The 27,790-nt window shown below is 36.4% G+C and overlaps 1 protein-coding gene across 2 annotated transcripts; it reads left to right on the top strand.

Annotated features, from left to right (window-relative positions):
• On the top strand, positions 1–27,790 carry LOC149846907 (uncharacterized). 2 transcript variants are annotated; one of them, XR_016430327.1, is made up of 7 exons: positions 1–195; positions 3,772–3,822; positions 4,489–4,540; positions 4,716–4,774; positions 25,034–25,079; positions 27,091–27,514; positions 27,607–27,790. XR_016430327.1 is itself a non-coding variant. In XM_089996653.1 (6 exons), the coding sequence occupies exons 1-6, from the start codon at positions 70–72 to the stop codon at positions 27,228–27,230; spliced, it is 474 nt and encodes a 157-aa protein (XP_089852779.1). In that variant the 5' UTR covers positions 1–69; the 3' UTR covers positions 27,231–27,559. The 2 variants fall into 2 exon arrangements, 1 of the variants encoding a protein (XP_089852779.1); XM_089996653.1 differs by lacking the exon at positions 27,607–27,790 and having other exon boundaries at positions 27,091–27,559.

Genomic DNA, 27,790 nt, shown 5'->3' with positions numbered 1-27,790 from the left:
CTGTCGAACAGTCGAACCAGAGAGAGAGAGAGAGAGAGAGAGAGAGAGAGAGAGAGAGAGAGTTCCCCGATGGGAACGAGGGAGGTATACGAAGAGAAGCTTCGATCTGGAAACCTATACCATCAACCAACCATCAATCCTGGCCTCGGTTCCCCACGATGCCCTCGTTGTTTCTCTCTCGTCAATCCAGAATCGGTACTCTTTCTTCAACCCTTCTTCGTGATCTCTCTTCACACGAGTCCTGTATTTCTCGATTTTTTTTTTCAGTTTTTCGACGACCCATCATGAAATTTTGTTCAATAGGTTGATTTTTTCAGGTTGGTATTTCGTATTCTTTTGACTGACGATATAATATTGTTTATCAAGTTGTGTAGTTTGCGTTTGTATGTTTGTTGAGAATTTGCAGTTCTCAGTTTTGAACGACAAAATCAGTCCTCTGTGTTCCAGACCTGATAATAACGAGTAGTTTGCTTTTTTGTTGTTTTTTACTACTATTGCTTCCATTATTGATGGTGTTAATCAGTTTTTTTTTTCCTTTTTTTCTACTTATTTTAGTGTTTAAATTTGGTTGAAGTAGAAGATGAATTATCAAAATATGGTATTGATATGTCTATGTTTCGGTAACATCATTTTTTTAATTAGGTTTATAAGCAAATACAAAGACTATTTTTCTCATTCAACTATTGGAATTAAAGTTCAAGTCCTAGAGAGCATTTGTTTTTCCCATAGCACTATGACAACAATGGATTTAGAACGTCTATTTTTTTTGTAAGACTGAAAACATCTGATTCTTGGCTCAGAAAATATTTGATTAAAATGTATAGTTATGAAGGAAGAGAACAAAGAATTTGACATTGAACATGGAATCACTTGCATGAAAAACCTTGGGGGAAATTGCCTTTTTTAATACTCACTGAAAGGAAGCTTATGATAAATTGCCAACTTGGACACAATTATTGGCTGTTCCTTGGAGATTTTAAGATTGTTTAGAAAACCCTCCTTGCTATGGGTTTGTCATGTGTTGGATTGTGTCTTCAGATTTATTGATCATTACTTAGAATGAACATTATTTCTGTGTCACTGCCATGATACGGAATCATGGGACTGACGATAGGAATCCTTTCTTACAACATGTTTTATGTTGTAGTATGCTGGCAGCTTATGATGGCGTCATTTCTATGAAGGATAGTAGAAGTTGCTTTATTACAATACCTTATTGTTTTCACTGATTATTTGGTTAACAGAAACATACTAACAGCATAATCTGCTCTAGTTTTGTTGAAGAAATTCATTCACTTTGATCTTGAAGCTCGGGGCTTACTTTCATAAGTCTTGCCTTAAAAATCTGCAAGTGCATTTTAACATGTTCTAGAAATCTCCAAATAGTATCTCCTAGGAAAGAGTGGCACATTCAATCTATCAGTGTAAGTTATTTAGTGGCATACAGGTCTTGAAGCTAAAGATTTGGGACCTGAATACGGTTGTAAAGCCATTGGTCTCCTTGATCATTAAGTGCTATTAGGGTTTGGATTTTAGTCCTTCCAATATAAAGAAATGAGAATGAGGTAATTCAGTGCTGTCATTATTTGGAAGCGTGATGGAGATGATGGAATTTCATGCATCAATTGAAGAGAGACAAAATGTTGGCAGCTCATAGGTAAAGAAAATCTACAGAAGATCACAGGAAGTTAGAACCTGAGAGGAAAAGTTATAATTCTTTTCTTTAATGTTAAATGAATTTCCTGAAAAGAAATATTAAGCTAATCCAGACTTGATTTTGGGTGTTAGAAATGACATGATTTTTGTCTTATTTGAGGTGATATCCAACTCTTGTCCTTTACTACATGAACTTGAAAGGTATGAATAGAAAGAATAATACAAGTGAGAAGAAGGCACTGATTAGGAGAGAGACTAGTAAAGAAATAAAGCATTACAGAAGTTAGGTTTGAGATAAATTTCTGGAAAGGTTTAGGTTAACAACAAGAAGAAGAAAGATACTAAATGAGAACTGTAGGCTGGGATGGCTTATAGAATAGTTTTTTTTAGTTACTATTTTCTCCCTATAAGCAAGCTGGGATTTACTTTACGCATTTCATTATATGACAATGTCACATGCGGTCTTGGATAGCCTATTCCATTCCATGGCCAAGGGCTTAGCTTCTAAATCCTTGCATATGTTACTCCTTAAGAGGATGTTTAGAAAGAAGAGTAATTTTGTCATGGTTGTGTTTACAAAAACTCTTCACTTGCTAGGAACTTTTCCCTCAGCCCTCTAGCGCTAAATGCAAAATCATTAGCTGTTTGTTGCTCGAGTCAATGCATATTACCCCATCTTGTCTTTTATAGTTCTGCATTATTTCCATCCCACAAAGTTCATCTCTTGGTATAAGGGCCTTCCATCATATATCCCCTACATGTTTCTTGTTGAGTACATCACTGCTGTTACTTCATTATCAAACCAAGTAACAAAACAAATTTTCTTTTAAGTAAAGAAACTTTCAACTAAAAGAAGGTGAAATGTCATCAGAAGTATAATAGGACAAGAAATAATTAAATCAGATAATAACAAAATATAGAAATTTGAAATGCAATGCCATCAAGTATAATAGTACAAGAAATAATTAAATCAGATAATAATAAAATATAGAAATGTAAAATGCAAAGTTAAGAGCTGAGGTCCTCATGGGGAATACTGTATCCTAAGCTGGCTGATCCATTTAAAAAAAATAACCACAAATGACTATATTCTCATGTAAATCATCAGCGGACCAGACAAGTGCTTGTAGTTAGAATTTGGGCTTGAAAAGAATATTGTTCACATTATCTGCTCATAATCACAAGACTCAGGTGTAACCTATGTCACATGGATACGGATGTTGGAGCAGGACAGGATGCAGATATCGTTAGTGTGAACAATAATTTTCACACAGGGACACGACCGTACACACACATATCGATGTGTGTGAGTATATGTATGTACAAAACAACAAATTTTTAATCACTACAATTAGGAACATCAAATAATGAAACTAAGTTAATATTGAAATGTAATGTAATTGATGACAAATTTTAAAAGAAAGAAAACTCATGTGAATATGAAATAAGTAAATAAGATCATAAAAGAAAATAGATAAAATTAATGACAATGTTCACTGTGCGTGAAACTGGTTTGACTATGTCAATGAAGTGTCACATCGTGTCCGTGAAGTGTCTGAGTATCGTGTAGTGTCAGTATGGAATACACATGCTAAGTGTAAGTGTTTGTCTGACATTGGATGTAACTAAAATACAGAAATGTGTGTAAGACACATGCAGTCTATGCGATTTTCTTGGTTATGATCTACTTGACAAGGATATGCTTTGATATGGGTCCTGCTGTTCCATTACATGGTCTTTTAAAGGCATTATATGGGTAAACGGGTACGGGAATAAAAGTGAAATATGTTGGTAATGTCGGTGAAGACCAAGTTGGCTGATCATCTGGACTAGACCTAAATGCCATATCCTCAGCAAATGTAAAGTCTATTTTCAACTCTCTCAGTTGTTGAGGAGAGAGCCAGCATCAATTAACTTGGAGGAATTCCTCAGGTCCTGTACTAGCTTGGCATGTTGACTTTTATGCTGAGTTAAATAATTGTCCTCTTGAATTTATTTGATAAGATTGTATATCATATATGATATAAGATATGTAACTTGATGATTTTCTTCTGTACTCGTTATTTATCACTGCCATTTACTGAGGTCTTTGTTGGATATATTTTTACTGTTCAGGAAGCAGGGGAATGGACCATAACAACTGTTTTACATGATGCAACTGCAGTGGTATGTTTAGTTATTTAATTTTTACATGAAATATTGAGTGCTAAATTTAAAATACATATTTTGCTTCCTTGCTCAGTATGGTTTTGCTTTTTGTGGGAGCTAGAGTTCTGAGGACATTAAGTTTTTTCCAGTACTCAAGGGTTTTTTACCACACTCCATGACACCGTTCATAAATTTAATGTAGCATTTGGGAATATCTGAAAATTTACAGTGGACCAATCTTTACGAAACTTGATCCAAATAACAATTTGGAATTCCTCTTGTTAATATGTAATTATGTTGCCCTACATTTGGCTCTTGGACAATTTTGGCAATATTTGCTAGCTGCTTGATTTATTGTTTTTGCAGACTATGAACCGAGGACTATAATCAACATAAATGTACAATAATTCATTGTTTTCATGCCAAGGAAACATTTTTTGTTAGGTGCCATGATATTGCCATGATATTGTAGTTCACAATGTAGACATTGTACTTTGATAATTCAGATCACAATCACAATCACAATCACAATCACAATCACAATCACAATCACAATCACAATCACAATCACAATCACAATCACAATCACAATCACAGGGCTGTTGAAAAAGAAAAACTGATTCCTAACTGTATTTATCATTCTCTCAGAAATTTGACTCATCTATTTTATGTTTGACATGCTAGGCTGGGTCAGGTGCTGGAGGAATGCTTAGTGCTATTCATGGTCTCAATAGAGGTATAAGATGGCTCCTTTAGAATGCTTGTTTATTCACAATTTTTGTAGTTATAGGTGTCTATCACAAATTTGTGGTCCTCAAGAATATGAGTGAATCCAAACTGCCATAACATAGTTTTCTACAGGCATATCTGAAGTATTTCTGAACTAATGATTGGCTTTACTACCTTTGCAGGGACGCCCTTTATCCGAAGCCGTGTGAAGGGGCCTATGTGGTTGCATCTAGTTCTAGGGGTATGTGTTGTCAATATCTTATAATGCTTAACATTTTGTAAAAGAAAATTTGACATTTTCCTTGTATACGTTGCACATTGCATGTTTTAACTTATATTTGTGTATGCCGTATGAGAATTATTATTTTCATTGATCTTTAAATTCTATTTTCTATTATCATTTTTGTTGTTTTTCCATTCTTGCTATATATATGAGAGGCATTTCTTTCCCTGCCATTATTTGTTGGAGAATTAATCTATCGTGTCGTAAAAATTTAAGGTGTGAAACTGAGTTATGTAATTTCATGTCTTCTTGTCAATATATATAACACATAGCTGGTCTGTTTTCACTGTCAACCAATTGAAGCACCTTCACCAAAGGTATAGTTATTCACAATAAATTGATGCATGAATCTCAAAATTCACTTCTAAATACAATATCTATAATTTCTCGACTTTCTTTTTTGTGCATGGAGATATGTACTCCACTCATCTGATGATTTTTTTTTAGTGCAGTTTTATTCTTTACTAGGCTTTACACTATCAAAAAATTCGTAGCAAATTTAGTAACTGCACTACGAATAAACTCAACGCTACTAGTATGTTAAAATATGTTATACATATATATCTATATCTATGTCACAGGGATTCGGCTAGCAGGGTGCCGCACCCGAGTCGACGCGACTCGACGCGGGTGCGGTCAACCCGATCCTGGGTGCGTTGACCGCACCCAGGATCATTTAGGTCCATTTTATTTTTTGGATTTTTTTTTAAAAAAAAAATTGCCCAAATGGGCTGCAAATTTTTTTTTTTAAAAAAATATGCTGACAACTGCTGTCTGTCAGTTGCAGCAGCTGACAGACAGCTGTCTGTCAGCTGCTGTTGTGAAATTTGAAAAACCCCGACCCCCTTTATTTATATATATATATATATATATATATATATATATATATATATATATATATATATATATATATATATATATATATATATATTACATTTTTGCCCCTGCCGCACCCCCGCACCCGGGTTTTTTGGAAGTGCCGAATCCCCGCACCCGCACCCGCACCCGCGCCCGCACCCGCACCCGCACCCATGTGACGTAGATCTATATATATAGATTATGACACATACACATATATATTACATATATATGTCTATGTGTCTATCTACATATATAAATATATACTTTTGTAAATACTCACTAGGGGTAAAATAGTCTTTTTACATTTTCATGCATATTGTAATTTTCTTTTTTTCTTTTCCTTCTTTTTCCTTTTTCCTTTCTTATTCTTTTTCTTTTTCACCTTGGAAAGGCCCCCCTAGAAGGATGTTGGAGCATCCAACAGTCATATTTATGACTTTTGGAAGGGCTCCAACGTCCCTCTAGGAGCCCTTCCAAGGCCTCCTCTTTTGTCTATAAATAAAGGGATTTCCCCCCATTATAAAGCATGCTTCTTTGAAGCCTTCTTGAGTGGAATATATTTTTCTTCTTCTTTTGGGTGTTTTGCCACTTTTGTGGTTTTGTTGTACTCTTGCCCATTAGTGGCCATTTGTGTATGTGTGTGCTCTGCTCTCTTGTTTGCTCTTGGAGACATTGCTCCTCTTATTCAGCACTTCATTACATGGTATCAGAGCCTTGGTTGTGAAAGCTTCATCGGATCCTCTCTTGTCAAGTAATATCTCTCCTCTTTTGCTTTTAAACTCCTTTTCTCTAAATGGCCAACAAAGACGCCAAAATCGACCTCTCATTTAAGTTAGATGGGACCAATTATCGTATGTGGGCGGCCGCTATGGAAAATAATCTCAAAGGTAAAAAACTTTGGGGTTATGTGTGTGGAACTATTTCGGAACCACAATTGAAGTTAACCAAGTTTGAAGGCGATGTAGAAAAAGCATTGAATGAAGAAGAAAAAGAGAAAGCTATTCTTGATTTCTCCTCGAAAATGGAAGATTGGGAAAGTGAGCATGGCATGGTTCATGAATAATGTTGAGTTAAAAATTTGTGCAAATCTTGCAAAGTTTAAGAGGACCAATGAAGCTTGGTTCTTTATGAAAGACATGTACACTAAAAAAGATCTTGCTAGACATTTCTTCCTATAAAAAAAGTAAGAGAAACCAAGCAAGGTGATATGAGTATTAGAGACTATTATAGTACCCTATTTTCTTTATGGGATGAACTTGTCCATCTCGAACCACAATGGGAAGGTAGTGCTATTGTCATGAGGCAAGATCAAATGGAGAAAGAAATATTTTTCTAATTTATTCATGGGTTTCGTTATGAGTTTCAGCAATTAAGAGGATCCTTCCTTCATAGGGTTTCTATTCCTCTAAGTGACATTTTGGCCGACTTGTGTCAAGAAGAGACTCGTTTGGCCTTGAAAAAGAATGTTGATGAAGTTCATGCCGTGTCTAGACCCGGCAACAATGTAAACCCATATAAACCACCCCATTTTTGGAAAAATAATGGTGGTGGAGGAAGAAAAATTATTTGCCATAATTGTAATGAACTGGGCCATATTCGTCCGGATTGTTCAAGGTTTAAAAAGGTGACTTCCATTGGGGAAATTCCTCCGAATGAAGATTCAAAGAAAGATGGAGGCATAAAGGAGTCCATTGCTCATCTTACCAAAACTCTTTAACAATTCATGAAGATGAATTCCACTCCATCATCCTCTACACCATCCACTTCCGGTGCCGCCATCTCATCCTTCCCAGGTATGACCTCTTGGATTCTTGACTCAGGTTCCTCCTTTCATATGACTCCGAATGCATCACTTTTATCAAAACCAAGTCTCAACAAATTCAAATCTTATGTTTCCACTGTCGATGGAACATCCTTGGATGTTGAAGGCATTGAGAATCTTAAGAAAACTTATGACCAAAACAAAGATTTTTTTGTTCTCAAAATCCGAATTATTCCAAAACTTAATTAGATTTTTTTTCTCAAATTACTGATTTTGAATGTGATGTCACTTTTTCACCTACCCATTGCTATGTGCAGGATCTTCGGTCTGGGAAGCCGATTGGGCAACGCCATAGAAGAGGGGATCTTTATTATATGGATTTTTTGTCGTTGCCATCCAAATCATTTTGTAATCATGTTCAATCCAAAGATATTGAGACTTGGCATAAGAAGCTTGAACATCCTAGTATTTCCAAGTTGTATCTGTTTCCTTTTTTGGAAAAATTTTGTAATACAAATACATTTACATGCAATGATTGTATTCTTGGAAAGATCCATTCGCTTCCGTATTCACATAGTAACTTTGTGTCAAAAAGACCTTTTGAACTTGTGCATATGGATGTATGGGGGCCGGCACCCGTTATGTCCAAAGGGGGCTACTCCTACTATGTTACTTTTATTTATGACTTTACTAGATATACATGAGTATACATTATTAAAAACAAATCCGATGTCTTCACTAATTTTAAAGAATTTCATGTTCTTATTCAAAATCAATTTCAAAACAATATAGTTATATTTGGATCCGACTTTGGAGGTGAATACATGTCTAAAGATTTTCAAACTTATTTCAAAACAAATGGAATTTTACACCAACGATCTTGTCCTAAAACTCCGCAACAAAATGGTCTTGCGGAAAGGAAACATAGACATTTAATTGAAACTACAAGAACACTTCTTGTCTCTAAAAATGTTCCTAAAAGTTTTTGGGCCGAAGTTCTTCTTACCGCAACATATCTTATCAATCGTATGCCCTCTTCTTCTTTAAAAAATGTATCACCTTTTGAAAAATTATTTAAAATTACTCCAGATTTTAATAGACTTAGGGTATTTGGATGTAAATGCTTTGTGCTTGTTCAAGGACAAAATAAATTATCACCCAAGGCTCTTGAATATGTATTCATTGACTATGGTGAAAATAAAAAAGGCTATAGATGTTATGATATTCGAAATAATAAACTCTATGTATCAAGAAATGTAAACTTTCTTAAAGAACAAAATGGATTTGATGTTCACACTGTTAAATTATGTACATTAATCATATTATGTAATATATATATTTTATATATATATGGTAATACATATACATATATTAATATATATGTATATGTATCTACTCAAATATATATATATAAAATATATATTTCTATTTATTTTGTCATAAGGGTAGTTTAGTCTTTTCCCTATTTTTGCGCACATTCACTTTTCGGATGTGACTGTAATTATGTTTCTTTTATTTTTATTTTTCTTTTTGTTCTTTTTATTTCTTTTTTTGAATTTGTACCTAAAAGGTACCTTGGGGGGCCCACCAACATAGTCGTTGGGCCCTCTCCAACGGTCACATTTGTGACCGTTGGAGGGGCTCCAACGACTATGGGTGGAGCCCCTCCAAGGCCCCCTTTAGTGATGTTATAAATAGGGGTTCTCCCCTTTGTATTTCTTCATGGCTTTGAGTCAAAGCCCAAGTTCTCAATAAATTGATTCCATTATTTTATGCCTTTGTGCATTTGTGAGTTATTTGTGGGTTGTGCTTTTTGTGCACAAGTGTTCTAAAGTGTTCTTATTGTGCTTTCGTGGTGGGTTCAATATCAAGAATATTAAGGTCTTGATATTAGTATCTTGTTGGAGATACTTTCACATGGTATCAGAGCCTCGTTGGAAGAAAGAAGATCGTGTATTTCGCCTCTTGTGAAGCACCTCGAAAATCGTGCCCTCAAGCTAGTGAAGTTTTTGAGTAAAGCATTTGCTCCGGGCAATATTTTAGAAGCAACTTTTGTCAAGAAAAGGTTGAAAATCCGTTAAGGTACACTTTATTTTTCATCTTCTCTTCTCCATAATGGGTGAAAAAGACTCCCACTTCTCTCTTGGTTTTAAACTTAGTGGTTCAAACTACCATGTTTGGGCCGGCAACATGGAAGCCCACATCAAAGGGAAAGGTCTTTGGGGTTATGTTCAAGGATCCATATCGGAACCCGAACCCAAGCTTTCTATTATAGAGAAAGGGGAAATCAAAATTCTTGAAGGAGAAGATAGACAAAAGGCCTTAGAAGAATATTCCAAAAGGCATGATGAGTGGGAAATGAAGAACTTCAAAATTTTGTCTTGGATTTTTTCGTCCGTTGAAACCAAGATCAATGCCAACATCATCAAATTTAAAAGGGCCTCCGAAGCTTGGTTATACCTTGAAAAAATGTATACGTCAAGGGACTTGTCTCACAAATACTACCTCCAAAAGAAAGCCTTGACTCTTCAACAAAATGATTTATCTATTCGGGAATATTTTGCCGAATTATCATCTATTTGGGACGAGCTTGCCATGCTCGAACCAAAATGGAGTGGAGAAGCTATTGAGTTAAGGCACAAACAACTTGAGGAAGATCGTTTCTTCAACTTCTTAAATGGTCTTAGACCCGAATTTGAGCAAATTCGGTCCTCCCTTCTATCGGCTTTTACCTCCCCATCTATTGAAGATGTCATCACCAAGCTAAGTGGTGAGGAAACACGTATGGGGATTAGTAAAAATAACCCAAGCATTCTTGCTACACCTTCTCAAAATGACTATGAAGTGGTCAATGCCGTGTCAAGACCCGGTAATAATTTGAAGACCTACAAACCGCCCCATTTCAAAAATCAAGGGCAAAATGATCGATATGGCAAGAGAGATTATAGCAAATTAACTTGCCATTTTTGTAAAGAACCGGGACATATCAAACCAAATTGTCCTAAATGGAAGAAATTCCTCGCCGCGGCTTTAGCATCCCAATCGGAGGAACGGCCTTCAACATCGAATGAACCTCTTTCGCTTCATCAAATTATGGATGCTCTTCAACCTCTTCTCAAAGGAGGCACTTCTGGAGCCGCCATGTCATCTTCTTCCTCTCTTGGTAAGACATCTTGGCTACTTGATTCTGGTGCTTCGTTTCATATGACTCCAAGTCATTGTTTTCTCTCTAATTATTCTGAAAATCGCCTTCCATCTTTTGTCTCAACTGCGGATGGAACCCCTCTTGAAATTAAAGGAATGGGTAATTTTGAAAAACAAGATTTTTTTATCCCAAAAATTCGTTTTATTCCAAAACTAAACTTAAATTTACTTTCCGTTTCTCAACTCTCGGACTATGGTTGCGATATAAAGTTCTCTTCTAATAAATGTTGGATACAGGATCGTCAGTCCGGGAAATTGATTGGGGAAGGCTCTAGGAGAGGAGACCTCTACTATGTTGATTTTCTTAAAATTCCCAAGAATCAATTTTGTAATGTTGCTCAAAACAAAGATATTCATGTATGGCATAAGAGATTGGGTCATCCCAACATTGTTAAAATCTCTTATTTGCCTTTTGTTAAGAATGTTTGTAATGAAAATTTTGTTTGTAATGAATGTATTCTTGGAAAAATGAGAAGTCTTCCTTTTCCTCAAAGATCCATGTTTACAACAAAACCTTTTGAAATCGTTCACTCCGATGTATGGGGTCCAGCTCCGGTGATATCCAAGGGAGGTTTTTCGTACTATGTTATCTTTGTGGATGATTTCACTAGGTTTAGTTGGATATATTTTCTTAAACATAAATATGAAGTTTTTTCAACTTTCAAAACATTTCATATGATGGTTTTAAATCAATTTAATGGAAATTTGAAAATTTTTAGAACTGATTCAGGTGGCGAATACCTTTCCAATGAATTTAAAAGCTATCTTGAAAACTATGGAATTCTTCATCAAAAATCTTGTCCCAAAACCCCCCAACAAAATGTGTTGGCTGAACGGAAACATAGGCATATTATTGAAACCACACGAACCTTGCTCATTTCTCAAAATATACCGAAAAAACTCTGGGCGGAGGCTGCTCTTACCTCTGTCTATCTCATAAATAGACTTCCATCTAAAAACTTGAACAAGATTTCCCCGTTTGAAAAATTATACGAAAAAGAACCTGATTATAGCAGGTTAAGGGTTTTTGGATGTAAATGTTTTGTCCTTACTGATAAAAATGACAAACTCTCCCCTAAGGCCATTCCTTGTGCCTTTCTTGGTTACTCTGAAACTCATAAAGGTTTTCGCTGTTATGATGTTAAGAGTGATAAACTTTATGTTTCCAGAAATGTAAGCTTCTTGGAAAATGTTAGTGGTTTCGAAAAACTTGAAACTAATGATGAGAATATAGATTATTCTTTTCTGTTTGATTTGTTAACTGAAGATGATGATACTAGCGATGATGAAACAAATCTAAGTGTTGAATCTCATACTGATCAATCCATTAATGAAGAACCACATAGAGATCCTATAACCTACTCTCATAGAGATAGGAGTACTTTTAGAAGTGCTCTCGAAAGATATGATAGTGAGTCTACCCCTTCAAGTGAAGGAAATCTTCGTAGGATCGAAAGATCAAGAAAACCCCCTTCTAGGTTCATCTCATATGAGTCTTTTTCACCAAAATATAGAGCCTGTCTAAGCGCCATTCACTCGTACATAGAACCTAGGGATTTTGAGGAAGCACGTAAATACCCAGAATGGATAGTTGCTATGAACAATGAACTTGAAGCCCTAAAGAAAGCAAGAACTTGGGAGTTTCAAGACCTTCCTAAAGATAAGAAAGCAATAGGGTGTAGATGGGTGTTTAAAGTCAAAACTAAGTGTGATGGGTCTCTTGAGAGATATAAGGCCCGCTTAGTTGCAAAAGGGTATGGTCAAAAATATGGGATTGATTATGAGGAGACTTTTGCCCCCGTTGCTCGGATGGTTACCGTCCGATGTCTTATAACTGTTGCTTCAATAAACAAATGGAACATCTATCAGATGGATGTTAAGAATGCGTTTTTAAACGGAGATCTAAACGAAGAAGTATATATGGATGTTCCTCCTGGAATGGAGTATCCTAAAGGGAAAGTGCTTCGTCTTCGAAAAGCACTGTATGGTTTAAAACAAGCTCCCAAAGCTTGGTATGATAGGTTTAACTCTGTAATGTTAGATAATGGTTTTTCATCATGCTTTACTGATACTGCTTTGTTTGTTAGAAAGTCTAATGCAGGGATTGTTATTCTGTTGCTATATGTGGATGACATGCTTATTACTGGGAGTGATTCTAAAGGGATTAAAAGCATAAAGTCCATATTAAAGGATAAGTTTGAAATGTCTGATTTGGGTTTCTTAACTTATTTTCTGGGTATTGAGGTTGCATACTCTCATAGAGGGTACTTTTTGTCTCAAACTAAGCTTGCATCTGAGATTATTGACAGGTCAGGTATTACAGATGATAAAGTTTGTGAAACTCCTGCTATAGTAGGAGCAAAAATGAAGATTGATGATGGTGTTCCTCTCTCCGATCCTACTCCCTACAGGCAACTAGTAGGCTCGTTGATGTATCTAAGTATCACCAGACCCGATATCTCACATGCGGTGCATACGGCAAGCCAATTTCAGCATGCACCAACTTCTGTTCACATGGGTGCTATCTTGCGTGTCGTGAGATACCTAAAGCACACTATTAATAAGGGAGTTTTTTTGTCTTCCTGTTCTGAGTTAAAATTAATTGCTTATACTGACTCTGATTGGGGAGGTGACCCAAATAACCGTCACTCCACCACTGGTTTTTGTGTTTTCTTAGGAGACTCATTGATCTCATGGAGATGCAAGAAGCAGCAAAAGGTATCTCTATCATCAACTGAAGCCGAATATCGTGCCATGGCAACTACTACCATGGAAATTGTTTGGATTCATCAGTTGCTGGAAGATATGAGAATCAAAATTGAAGGGTCTACCAAGCTTTGCTGTGACAACAAAAGTGCGATTTATATTGCTAAAAATCACACTTTTCATGAGCGGACTAAACATATCGAGATGGACTGTCACTATGTTCGGGAGGCGTATCTCCAAGGAATCATTGACCTTCCATATGTCACGTCCGAGTATCAGTTGGCAGACTTCTTCACTAAAGCCTTGTGTGCTCCGCGCTTCAACTTCTTAGCAAACTCTCGGTCATCCTGCCCTAAGTTTGAGGGGGGGTGTTAAATTATGTACATTAATCATATTATGTAATATATATATTTTATATATATATGGTAATACATATACATATATTAATATATATGTATATGTATCTACTCAAATATATATATATAAAATATATATTTCTATTTATTTTGTCATAAGGGTAGTTTAGTCTTTTCCCTATTTTTGCGCACATTCACTTTTCGGATGTGACTGTAATTATGTTTCTTTTATTTTTATTTTTCTTTTTGTTCTTTTTATTTCTTTTTTTGAATTTGTACCTAAAAGGTACCTTGGGGGGGCCCACCAACATAGTCGTTGGGCCCTCTCCAACGGTCACATTTGTGACCGTTGGAGGGGCTCCAACGACTATGGGTGGAGCCCCTCCAAGGCCCCCTTTAGTGATGTTATAAATAGGGGTTCTCCCCTTTGTATTTCTTCATGGCTTTGAGTCAAAGCCCAAGTTCTCAATAAATTGATTCCATTATTTTATGCCTTTGTGCATTTGTGAGTTATTTGTGGGTTGTGCTTTTTGTGCACAAGTGTTCTAAAGTGTTCTTATTGTGCTTTCGTGGTGGGTTCAATATCAAGAATATTAAGGTCTTGATATTAGTATCTTGTTGGAGATACTTTCACACACACATCTAGAGAAGACATTGACTATTCCTTCCTATTTGATCTAGCTCCTAGAATTGAGTCTCTTAATGCAATTATTTGCGATAATACTTATGATGGCATTTCACATCATAATGATATACCACAACATGATAATGTTTCTCAAAATGAGAACCTTAATGATATAAATGTATATACCCGACAGTTGGGAAATGAACATCAACTTGCTCTTGAGAGATATTCCCAAGACTTCTCCTTAGAAGAACCTATTGATCCACCTAGAAGATTTTCTCGTAATAGTAGGCCACCACAAAAATTTGTATCTTATGAATCCTTCTCACCTAATTATAGGGCTTGTCTCATGTTAATACATTTGTATCATGAGCCTACTTCATTTAAAGAAGCTAAAGATCATCCACGTTGGATTAAAGCTATGAAAGTTGAGTTAGAAACTCTTAACAAAGCTCAAACTTGGAGCATTATTCGTCAACCATTAGGAAAAAAGGCAATTGGGTGTAGATGGGTATATAAAGTCAAAACCAAATATGATGGATCTCTTGAGAGATACAAAGCTCGTTTGGTTGCAAAAGGCTACGCCTAAGAATATAGGATTGATTATGAAGAAACTTTTGCTCCTGTAGCTATAATGACTAGTGTGCAAACATTAATTGCCTTAGCCTTCATTAAACAATGGCCGATATATCAACTTTATGTTAAAAATACTTTTTTAAATGGAACTCTATGTGAAGAAGTTCTTATGGATCCTCCGCCAGGTCTTGAAATTGGTAAAGGAAATATTCTAAAGTTAAATAAAGCTCTCTATGGTCTTAAACAAGCACCAAAAGCTTGGTATGATCTTTTTAACAAAGTAGTTCTCGATAATGGTTTTTCTTCATGTTATACTGATACTGCTTTGTTCGTTAAAAATTCTAATGAGTACATTACAATTTTGTTATTTTATGTTGATGACATGATTATCACAGGTAATGATAAGAAGGGTATTGACCTTATTAAAAACATTCTTAAAGAAAATTTTGATATGTCTGACTATCTAAGGTATTTTTTAGGAATTGAAGTTGCATACTCCTCTAAGGGGTATGTTCTCTCTCAGATGAAGCTTGCCTCCGACATTATTGATCGGTCTGGGCTGACAGATGACAAGAAGGTGGATACGCCAGAAGTGATCAACGCTAAGACGAGAGCTAGTGATGACACTCCTTTAGCAGATCCCACACCTTATTGTCAATTGATTGGGTCACTAACATATTTATCTATCACCAGACCCAATATTTTTCATGCGATTCATAGTGCAAGTCAATTTCAGACTGCTCCTTCCACCATTCACATGACCGCAATAATGAGAATTATCATATATTTGAAAAACACCATAACAAAAATGATTATTCTTACCCTCTTCTTCACCTCTTACTTTACTTGCTTATACTGACTCTGATTGGGGGATAACCCCGATGATCGTATTTCTACCACAGGTTATTGTGCGTTCCTTAGATAGTCACTTATTTCATGGAGATGTAACAAGCAACATAAAGTTTCTCTCTCTTCTACCGAAGCAGAGTATCGTGCGATGGCCACTACCACCACTGAAATTGTATGGTTAAGAAGTTTGCTTAAAGATATGGGAGTCTCATTCTCAACTCCTTCGAAGCTGTGCTGCGACACCAAGAGTTCTATCTACATTGCCAGCAATCACACCTTTCATGAAAGAACAAAGCACATTGAGATGGATTGTCATTATGTTTGTGATGAGTTTTTACGGGGCACCATTCAATTGCCATATGTTCCTACCGAGTTTCAGTTGACGGACTTCTTCACCAAAGCTTTGCCATCGCCTCGTTTCTACTTTCTCCTTAGCAAACTCTCGGTGATCTCACCGTGTGTTTGAGGGGGGGTGTTAAAATATGTTATACATATATATGTATATATATAGATTATGACACATACACATATATATTACACATATATGTCTATCTACATATATAAATATATACTTTTGTAAATACTCACTAGGGGTAAAATAGTCTTTTTACATTTTCATGCATATTGTAATTTTCTTTTTTTCTTTTCCTCCTTTTTCTTTTTTTTCTTTTCTTATTCTTTTTCACCTTGGAAAGGCCCCCCTAGAAGGACGTTGGAGCATCCTGATAGAAATCATGGGTTCCTTTCTTCATCCACAAGCAACAACACAGCAAGGGGAGAGAGAACGTGGCTGCAACAAAAATCCCTAATCAGGGTATTCAGTTTTTCTTCTCTAATTAAATACACACATATACAATAGCTAGGGTACGAAAATACCCATTATATGATATGATAAAATTACAACATGCCATTAATGAAACATTAATGAGCATGTGTTTAAATGAAAGGGATTGGGTCTGGATCCTGAGATCCAGACCCTATACTGAATGACAATATCTTTTCACCCTCCCTCAAGTTGTACATGGTTTTGGACCATGAACAACTTGCCTTTTAACATCCAAAATCTGTCCTTGATAAGTCCTTTTGTAAACAAGTCAGCAACTTGATCAACAGTCTGCACGTATTCTGGTTCAATTTCCTTCTCTTTGACCTTTTGTCTTACAAAATGTTGATCAATTTCAATATGTTTGGCACGACTATGGTAGATAGGGTTGAATGACATGTTGATAGCACTTTGATTATCAAACAAGAGAATGCTTTTAGAAATCGATCAACAGGTGTCTGATCCATGTTACTTCAGCTGTAGCAACTGCCATTGATCTATATTCAGCTTCTGTGCTCGACCTGGCTATGGATTTTTGTTTTCTATTGATCCAAGAGACAAGATTTAGCCCAATGAAAACACAGTATCCTGAGACAGACCTATGTTCATCTGGATCTCCTGCCCAATCTGCATCTGTGTAAGTAAAGAGTTCATGCATGTGATGACTAGGCATATTCTTTCTGTACAGAAGACCATCTCTAATAGTACCCTTCAAATATCGAAGAATGCATTTAACGGCTTCTATATGCCCAATATGTGGTTCATGCATGAACTGAGATACCTGATTGACAAAATAGACAATATCATGCCGAGTGAAGGTAAGATATTGAAGCATTCCTACTATCCTGCGATATCCTGTAGGATCCTCATACAAATCTCCATCTTGGCAACTGAGTTTCTGATGAAGTACACCGGGTGTGGTTAGGGGCTTGCAATCTGTCATACCTGCCTTGCTAAGAACATCAATGATATACTTATGTTGAGTAAGCATCATGCCTTCAGGAGTCCTGTCAACTTCTACTCCAAGAAAGTATCGTAGTTTACCAAGATCCTTTATCTTGAATCTATGGTTCAAAAGTTCTTTAACTTGTTCAATATGTTCATTAGAGTTACCTGTAATGATAATGTCATCAACATATATCAATAACTGGGTAACTATATCTTTGCATTTAAATATGAAAAGAGAATGGTCAAGAAGAGACCGACTAAAGCCATATTTTTCTACTTCAAGAGAGAAACTGTCAAACCAAGATCGAGATGCCTGCTTCAGACCATATATAGCTCTCTTTAACCTGCACACGTATTCTTTAGAGTTCCCTTCTGCATACTCAGTGGGATGCTCCATGTATACTTCTTCCTTCAGAGTTCCATGTAGAAACGCATTTTTCACATCCAGTTGGCTGAGAGTCCACTGGTGCTCAACAACCAATGATAGTACGATGCAGATAGTTCCCATTTTCACGACTGGACTAAAGGTCTCATCATAGTCTTGTCCTTGCTCTTGTGTGAATCCTTTGGCAACCAGCTTTGCCTTGTATCGCTCGATAGTACCATCTGGCTTATACTTTATCTTATACACCCACTTTGACCCAACCACATTTCGATTGTATGGTCTAGGAACAACATCCCAAGTGCCACACTCATGAAGAGCCTCCATTTCGTCGTTCATAGCTTCAATCCATCTCTTAGAATTTATTGCTTGATAAAATATTGTTGGTTGATCTTCCTTGCCCAAAGAGGTTAAGAAAAGTTGAAAATCCATTGTGAAGTTCTCATAACTAACCCACCTATCAATAGGATGCCGAGGTCGGGTAGACCTTCTGTGAGCAGCTGATCGAGTGGAAACAAAAGGAGAATTATGCTCCTGATTAAGGCTGGGAGGTATCTCCTTCTCACATCGAAAGTAAACAATGCCTTTCTAGGGCCAATAGTGATTCAGACATTACACTTTCTTGAGTCCTTTGCGCAGCAGTAGATACGTTTCCCTCGTCTCTTTGATTACATTCAGAAGAACATACATTATCAATGCTAGAAAAGAGATCTGAGTTCAACCAAGGGTGATAAACTTCAATTTTAGGAGGACTGCTAGCATTATGACCAAAATTTGATTCGTCAAACACAACAATTTTGGATATTTTGATGCGCTTGCTCACGGGATCATAACATCTGTAGCCTTTGTAATCATTAGCATACCCTGTAAATATGCATTTTAAGGCCTTATCCTGAAACTTGTGCCGCATTGAACACATAACATACACACCCAAATACACACAAATCGTGATAATTTGGATGCACACCATGCAAAGAGAAATAGGGTGATTTGTTTTCTAAGATGTTCATAGGCAATCGATTTATGACATAGACCGCTGTGTGAAAAACCTCCGCCCAGAAGGTAACTGGAAGGTTACTATCATGCATCATGCTCATTGCACTCTCAACAATATGGCGATGCTTCCGTTCAGCAATCCCATTCTGTTGAGGTGTATGAGGGCAAGACACCTGTCTACTTATTCCATTTGTCTGGAGGAAATTAATAAAGTCATTTGAAGAGAATTCACCCCCTCCATCACATTGGAAACAAATAATATTCTTAGAGAATTGGTTTTGAACAAAAGAATGAAAATTCTGAAATAACTTGAAGGTTTTAGATTTACTTTTCATAAAGAAGATCCATGTATATCGAGAATAGCTATCAACAAATATGAGATAATATCTAGTGCCAGACAGGGAAGGAACTGGAGCCGGACCCCAAACATTAAAACATATAATTTTAAATGGTCTTGAAGCTCTTTTATTAATAGAATGAAAAGGAAGAACATGACTCTTACACTGAAGACAACTAGAACATTTTTTATTATCGACACTTAAGTCTAGACTTGACTTGGGAATAAGACTACTTGAAACAAGCTTATCAATAAAGCGACTACTATAATGACCCAAATGACCATGCCAAAGATTCAGCTCAATAGATTCAGAAAGATTAAAGACACTCTCAGGAAAAACTGAAGATGATGATGTGAGCTTCAAGATGGAATCAACAGGTTGAACACGAGAGGAAGGATTCTCTTGGAACACGTACATATTTCCTTGACGTTTTCCTTCAGTGAACGTTTCCCTCGTTTGAAGGTCCTTAACACAAACAGAAAAAGGAGTAAACTCAACTGAAACATTAATGTCATCTACAAGTTTAGAAACAAAGACAATATTTTTCTTGATATTAGGAGCATGAATGACATTTGAAAGAGCAAGAGAAGAGTTGGACATGAGAATTACAAAATTTCCAACGTGCGAAATATGGTGGCGAGACCCATCTCCAGTGACTATATTATTTTTACCAACATAAGGAACAAGATTTAGGAGCTTACCAGCATCACCGGTGACATGAGTGGCTGCACCCAAATCAACATACCAAGTACTTTGATTATTCTGTTTGATATTCAATTCAGCCAAGACAGATAATAGCAACTCTTTGACTTCTCCACTATTCTTCAATGTATCTGTTCCCTTTCTTGTCTCCGATTGCTTTCCTCTATTTTGCGGGTTAAACCAACAATTTGCTTTTATATGCTCCTTTTTGTTGCAGAGAAAGCAGGTAGGTATTGTCCTTTGCCTTTGCCCATTGGGAGGAATATTGGGTGTAGGTAGTATTCCACGACTTCCTTTTCCATTTTTTTTCTTGACCCCATTTGTCTCGAAAATCATACCTACCACGTCCTCACCCATAGGCAACTCCTGTGGCAAGAACATTCTGTGCTCCAACATGAGCATGAATATCTTTAGAAAATCCTTTCAACGTCATCTCATACTGTAAAAGCTTAGCACAAAGATCTTCAAATGTAGGTAAATCTGGCAAACACAATAAGGAAGTAACCATCATATGATAGTCCGATCCCAACCCACTCAAAGTTTGTTGCACCATATCTTTGTCACTAACAGGGCATCCCACAATGGCCAATTGATCTGTAATAGTCTTCATTTTGTTCAAATACTCCATAATAGTCATGGAGCCCTTCCTCACCATTTGAAACTCTTTCTTTAAAAATAATACTCTGGCCTGGGAAACTTGAGAATATGTCTGAACCAGTCGATGCCATAATTGCATTGCTGAGCAGTCATCTGGAATTGCCACAAGCACTTCCTGTGACAATGTAGAAGTGATATAGGCAACCAACGCCTGATCTTACTTCATCTAGGATACATACTCAGGATTTCTAACATAGGTAATAGAAAGATCTCCCTCACCATTTTTTTCTTCTTGTGGTATGAATTCTGGAGGAACAGGAACAAAACCATCTAGATGTCCAGAAAGGTCCTGACTTCTTATGAATGATATGATTTGTCGCTTCCAAGTTAGGAAATTGGAATTGTTGAGTTTTTCAGACACGAGTTGACTGAGAAAGTTTGAGGAAAGACCAGACTGAGAATGAGGGAATGAGTCCATATTCTTTTGAAGCCAAAAACAAGAGAGAATAATAAATAAGGAAATGGCCTTACGACAAAGACCCAACCACAATTGAATTCTAGTATAATTCAGAACAAAAATTTTAATATCAGAGAAGTCTAAAGTCTGCGACCACCTTTTTTTTCTTTTAACTGATGAACCCGAGGCAGAAAAACGGAACTGCGCAGTAAAGGATCTGTTCTGAATAAAATTCAATCAGTAATAGGTACGTTATTTTGAAAATAACGTATTTTCCTTTTAGAATAATGAGAAAAGAGGCAAAACAGTACAAAACAGAGATGTAAACGAGTTCGAAGATGCAATTATTTTAATCAAGACAGATCTGGGCGTGTAGATCACAATTTGATCTGACGTCAATATGCGAATGAGTTTGGCGTGATCCTTTTCAACTCTTGTAATCACGCATAGATCAAAATTTGATCTTGCTTGATTACTTTAGTTATGGATGGGTAAGATCACGTGCAACAATGTGAAAGAAGTAGCACGTTTTGTACAGAAGAAGAACAGGCAATGAAAGGAGGAAATATGACAACGTGACCAAATTTAAGTTTTGGATTTTGGAAATAAGAGAAACACGGCTTAAATAAAAAAGGGGGAAATAAAAAAGAGGTACTTGAAGGAGACAATAAACAGATTAATGAGGTATTTCAAAAGAACAAAAAGAAAGGGGACAGTACGAAGAAGAGATTTCAGATGGACTGCAGAGTTGAATGCAAAGAGAAATCGATAGGGGCAAGGAGGAAACATGTACCTTAGAAGGAGACAAATCAGTCATAGGAGGAACCAATCTTCAATATTGAACCTATTGCTCTGATACCATGATAGAAATCATGGGTTCCTTTCTTCATCCACAAGCAACAGCACAACAAGGGGAGAGAAAACGTGGCTGCAGCAAAAATCCCTAATCAGGGTATTCAGTTTTTCTTCTCTGATTAAATACACACAGATACAATAGCTAGGGTACGAAAATACCCATTATATGATATGCTAAAATTACAACATGCCATTAATGAAACATTAATGAGCATGTGTTTAAATGAAAGGGATTGGGTCTTGATCCTGAGATCCAGACCCTATACTGAATGACAATATCTTTTCACATCCAACAGTCATATTTATGACCGTTGGAAGGGCTCCAACGTCCCTCTAGGAGTCCTTCCAAGGCCTCCTCTTTTGTCTATAAATAAAGGGATTTTCCCCATTGTAAAGCATGCTTCTTTGAAGCCTTCTTGAGTGGAATATATTTTTCTTCTTCTTTTGGGTGTTTTGCCACTTTTGTGGTTTTGTTGTACTCTTGCTCATTAATGGCTATTTGTGTATGTGCGTGCTCTCTTGTTTGCTCTTGGAGACATCGCTCCTCTTATTCGGCATTTCATTACATAGTATACTTTCTCATCAAGTTCAAAATCCATGCATGATTGTAAATAAATTTAGTAACTTCTTGGCAACATTCAACTGTGTGCTTTATCTTATCCATGCTGCCGATGTCCTCAAGAATGAGGTCTATGCAATGGGCATCACACAAGGTAAAAAAGAATGACCCATAATTTTCTATCAATTCTTTACCTGTTGTCCTATAATTTGTTGCATTATCAGTAATGAATTGAACAATATTTTTGGTTAAACCTCTTCGACAACCTGATCAAATACCTTGAACAACACATCTGCTGTTTTGGGTGTATCAGACAAATTAATTGACTTCAAAAACATAATTCCTTTGGGGTAATAGACAAAAAAATTTATTAAAGTCCTAGACTTTCTGTCTGTCTACCCATTTGCCATGATGCTATACCCAGTTTCTCTCCATGACTGCCTCATCTCATTACAATAGGCCTTCACTTCATTCACATTAGTATCTAAAATTTTTCTTTTAAAAGCATGATATGAAGGCATTTTATATCCAGGCCTTATATTGGTTATGACATTTTTCATGACCTGAAAATGAAAAGAATTTGCTATGCAGGCATCATAGAACCATCTCCCAACTGCGACATTCACTTGCTCAACTAAATGTTGAGGAGTCATAGCAGTACGAATGTCGAGTTGCACCCTAAGGACAGTCTTAGGAAGGAAAAAACTCCTAATAGAGCCTCTAGCTCTACCTCATCTCGCATAATCCCCTCCTACTCCTCTTTCTCATCATCCTTTTTTTTTTGTTCCCGCGACACTGCTACTACTAGAACCAACCACACATTTCCTCTTCGCTGCAAAACTTCTTACTTTTGATACTATGTTAGGGGTTGTAGGATCAGAAGCAAGGAGCTCATCTTCATTCTCCCAAGGCTGTGCATACCCTATTTTTGCCTCACTCATCTTGTTTCCTTGTTTTTTTTCTCTTATACCAATTAGTAATTGTCGGCATTGTCATTTCATGGCATCTGGCAAATTCCTTGACATGCATGACGCAACATTTAGATGTGTCCCGGTTAAATGTTGCTTCAACCGAGAGATACCACCCAAAAAATCAGTATGGCAATAGTTGCATTCGATCTTCAATCAATTTTCACTCATTATTCGAGTGCTCCATTGTCATGCCAGATCATTTGATGCCATTTTCCCCCAAAAAAGCTCAATAAAAAGCAAAAAATAAGGTTTTTTTTTTTACCTTAACCCACTTTCTTGAGTGAAAAAATGGTAGAAATGCACTCTTGAACAAACCTCAAAAGTCCTCTTCCTTGCACACGGATCGGCTACCAAATCTCTCTCGTGAGTTCTACGGTGCGTGACTACCTCTTTAATGGCTTCTACACAAATGCGGGAGTCGGCCCTCAAGAAGTATTTAAAGCCCAAAACTAAAAAAATACGATTCAACCATTTTTTAAGTGTGCCGGCCCTGTATCGTATGACACACCCAATATCATATGATACAGGGTTGTATTATACAATACATACGATACAAATACAATACACACTCGTATCACGATACGAGTGCGTATCATATCGATTTTCTTCATAGTAATGATACGTATCATACGATACAATACAATATGTACAACCTTGACTGTAGGATCATAAGTAGGGAGATCATCTTCATTATATTATCCTCCCAGGGCTACACATACCCTATTTCTGCCTCACTCATATGTTTTTCTTGTTTTTTTTCTCTCAGACCAATGAGTAATTGTTGGCATTGCCATTTCACGGCATCCGACAAATGGCTTGACGTGCAGGCGACAACATTGTGATGTGTCCTGGCTAAATGATGTTTTAACCGAGTGATACCACCCAAAAAAATATGATGGCAATAGTTTCACTCAATTTTCAATTAGTTTTTACTCATTACTTGAGTGCCCTATTACCATGACGGATCATCTGATGCCATATTCTAAAAAATAACTTATTAAAGAGTAAAGAATATGATTTTTTTTACCTTAACCTACTTCCTTGAGTGAAAAAATAGTGAAAATGCACTCTTAATTGAGCAAACTGCAAAAACCTTCTCCCTTAAGCACAAATTACTCTCATGACTCTTAAAGTGTGTGAATACCCCTCTAATGGCCTCTACACAAATGAGGAAGTCGGCCTTCAAGATGTCTTTAAAAACCAAAAAATAAAAAATATGGTTCGGTCCTTTTTAAAGTGCGTCGAAAGTGTAACATATGATACACCCTGTATCGTACGATACACGATGCAAGGCTGTATCGTATGATACACCCGATATGGATACGATACAACTCGTATCGCAATACGAGTGTGTATTGTATCGATTTTGCCCATAGTAACAATACGTATTATACCGTATCATACTTACAACATTGGGTAATTCACCTACATAAACTTAAAGAACAATCATGATAATTTCCTTGACTGATGGGATTAATGAAAAACTATTCATTGCTTTATTGCTATCAAGATTAAGCATTGTGGGACTGCTTGCTGTTGTGGTTTAGTAGTATCCTGCTTTAATCGTGAACACCTTTCTTTTGATGCTGGTCTTCAAATTCTTAAGATCATGAGATATACATTCCTTAGCGTGCATGTGATTGTTTGCAGCTTCCTCCAGTTCTGTTGTATTCTGCTACAGGTGCTGCATTTGGAGGTATGTTTCTGAGACTGGATGTGAAGCTCTATGTTTTTATTTTCTTTTTCAAAGTGTTTTAAGTGTTAGATAGTTATGAACCTGTCGGTATAAAATATATGCTTTCTTACCTTTCATTGAATCTTTGTTGCTTTTTGGAGATCTTCAATTCTTATTTTTTCAATCATTGGCATATGACTTTGCTGGAATAGGCTGCTTGATATAAGAAAGGATATTGCCATTGTATTTACTGTATTCCTGATGTTTATCTGTTGTATAAAAAGATTCAAATAAGGAAACTAAACCATGCTGATGAATGTAAGGAAATGGGAAATGTCTACAAATATACACAACAAACCCTAGCAAATGGGGAAAAAATGTTCAACATTTCTGTGGATGACTGTAAGGAAATGGGAAATGTCTACAATATATAACAAACACTAGAAAGTGGGAAAAAAATGTTCTCAACATCTCTGTGGCTCTGTGCTGCTTGCAACAGTTAGACTAAAAGTGATTAATTCTTTATTCATTCATCATATGTTTAGTAGGCTGATTTACTCAAAACCAATGGATACATCACTTGTTTCAATAAATTTCTGTTCTTTCTTTTATGTTCAAAAGTAATTTACATTGTGATGTTCTTGCAGCCTGACATTCTTTAGTCATGTTATTCTTCAAATTTTGCATTGATATATTTTTGGGAGTTGACCCATTTTATGACTCGTTTCATGGAGAGCTCTGCCTAGTTGACCTTATGTCCAAGTAGGGGTTTGCCCATTCTTCAGGGAGCTATGTTGGAACCAGGGATAAATTCTCAATTTAAGGTTCAACTTGGTCCATTGAGTTTCTGCATCTCAAAATCCCTTCTACCTCATTGCACTCCTCACAAATCTGTCTGTTGCCATCTTATAATGACTTGTCAATTGTTATTTTGAAGGAAAAAGGTGTAGGAAATGCATAAGAATGGGGGAATATTCTAGCTACTGCGATAAAGACGCAATAACAGTCTCATGTATTGCATCCGTTCTATGCACATGTAGAGCATTGTATTTTGGAATACAAAATTAGACATCCTTGATTTTCGGCCTTTATATTGGAGACCGAACCATCTATTTTTTAAGCCAATCCTACTTGACTATTCTTCTGCTTCTATTGATTGATTTGCATTTTGTGAGGTGAATTAATCAACATGTAGTGCTTTGAACTAGGCCCCTAAAAGGCCTCCTAGGCGCATAAGCAGGACTAGATGTGGACCAAGGACCCAAAAAACTAAAGGGGAAGCAGAAGAAAGAGAGGGAGAGAGGGAGAGCCTTCTCTTCCCTTCCCCTTCCTGTTTATTACACAGTTCACCAAGCCTTTTCTGTTCCAGCTGAACGTTCATATTGGTCATTAGTTTGAATTTACTGAAAGCTCTCAAGTGATCATCTTTTCTGCATCCCATTTGTCTCAAAAGCTGGACTTATGCATTTTGTTACTTATCCTTTCGTTGCATATCCTCTCTACGGTACACGACTAGCTAGTCTCATTCTTTGGAACTCACATCAGTTGGGGGCACAACTAGCTAGTCTCATTGAACAGTTCAGAGCATTGTTGTAAGAATGATTGTGAAACAGCCTGAATTGACCAATTTGTACTGAATCAGCTCAAAATCGATTTTCTAAAGGGCTGATTTGGTTTAATGTTTTAACAAATTTTAAGGGTGGTTAAATAATTTTTTAATAATTTGCTTTTTTATTTCTTAATGATGTGTCATCTGATGGTTAATTGACCGATTCTGATAGATCCGGTTCAATTTCTGAGTCGGCCGAATCTCTGAATCATTTTAAAAATCGATTGATACCTGAAACTGATTCTGACATTGGTTTGGAGATTGAGTGAAAATTAACACTGTCATGAAGGTGACTGATCTGATTGGTGATTTTCAATTGGACCTAGACTTCTTTTTTTTCTGGGAATTTGTTACATTCTAGCAAATTGTGTATCAATTTTTAGAAGCTTTCGAACTGATTACATTCTGATGGGATTTCTACAGGATATGTGGTTCCTAGATTTGCTCAATGTTGTGTGACATCGTACTATGCCGCCTCAAGTGCATCTCATTATGCTATATCTCAGATCACGCGGCGTATCGAAGGTGTAGAATCTCATAATCAGCATGAAAAGCCAACGTGAACACTTGCATTATTTAGTCTATAAATGATCAGGTAGCTTCAGCTTTGGCTTTGGAATTTGAAGTTTGAAACTCGAATTCTTGAAGTGTCTGCAAAACCGCATCCATTCTCACTGTAAAATTATATGAATGTTATATCTTTTGTAAATCAATGTATTGAATTACAAATAGGTTGCTTGATGTAAACCAAGATATTATAGTGCCGTGCGGATTAACTGGTTGCTGTGTGACCTCTCCTGAATTTTGAAGAATAAGCAAAACCTTTGAGCAACTTGCAAGCTGAATGGTACTTGGATACATATGTTTAAATTGAATAAATGTAATTTGTATTTTCTCCTGTTTAATCTTCTGATGGCTTTTCTTCTCCGATTGTTTCAGGTTTTGAGAATTAGAAAACATGTCCCTACCACTTTCACTGGTAAGTCCCAGTCACGCATCTCTCAAATAGGACATGAGAGCATGTTTTTTTACTTTTTTAATCAGTAAAAAACTGTTTTTATATTTTAATATATAAAAATGTATTTCTATTGAAATATTATGTAAAGCTATCAAAATATTAAAT

Source organism: Nuphar pumila, chromosome 2 (assembly GCF_984573655.1).
Source record: "Nuphar pumila chromosome 2, dmNupPumi1.hap1.1, whole genome shotgun sequence".
In the NCBI taxonomy this organism is placed as follows: Eukaryota; Viridiplantae; Streptophyta; class Magnoliopsida; order Nymphaeales; family Nymphaeaceae; genus Nuphar; species Nuphar pumila.
This window is presented reverse-complemented; position numbering and strand designations above follow the sequence as displayed.

What these genes read in the sequence shown, in the direction of transcription:
- LOC149846907 (XM_089996653.1), top strand. Translation starts at nt 70, where the DNA reads ATGGGAACGAGGGAGGTATACGAAGAGAAGCTTCGATCTGGAAACCTA. An exon ending in TATTCATGGTCTCAATAGAG is followed by an intron (nt 4,541 to 4,715) that starts GTATAAGATGGC and finishes CTACCTTTGCAG; the next exon opens with GGACGCCCTTTATCCGAAGC. An exon ending in TACAGGTGCTGCATTTGGAG is followed by an intron (nt 25,080 to 27,090) that starts GTATGTTTCTGA and finishes GGATTTCTACAG; the next exon opens with GATATGTGGTTCCTAGATTT.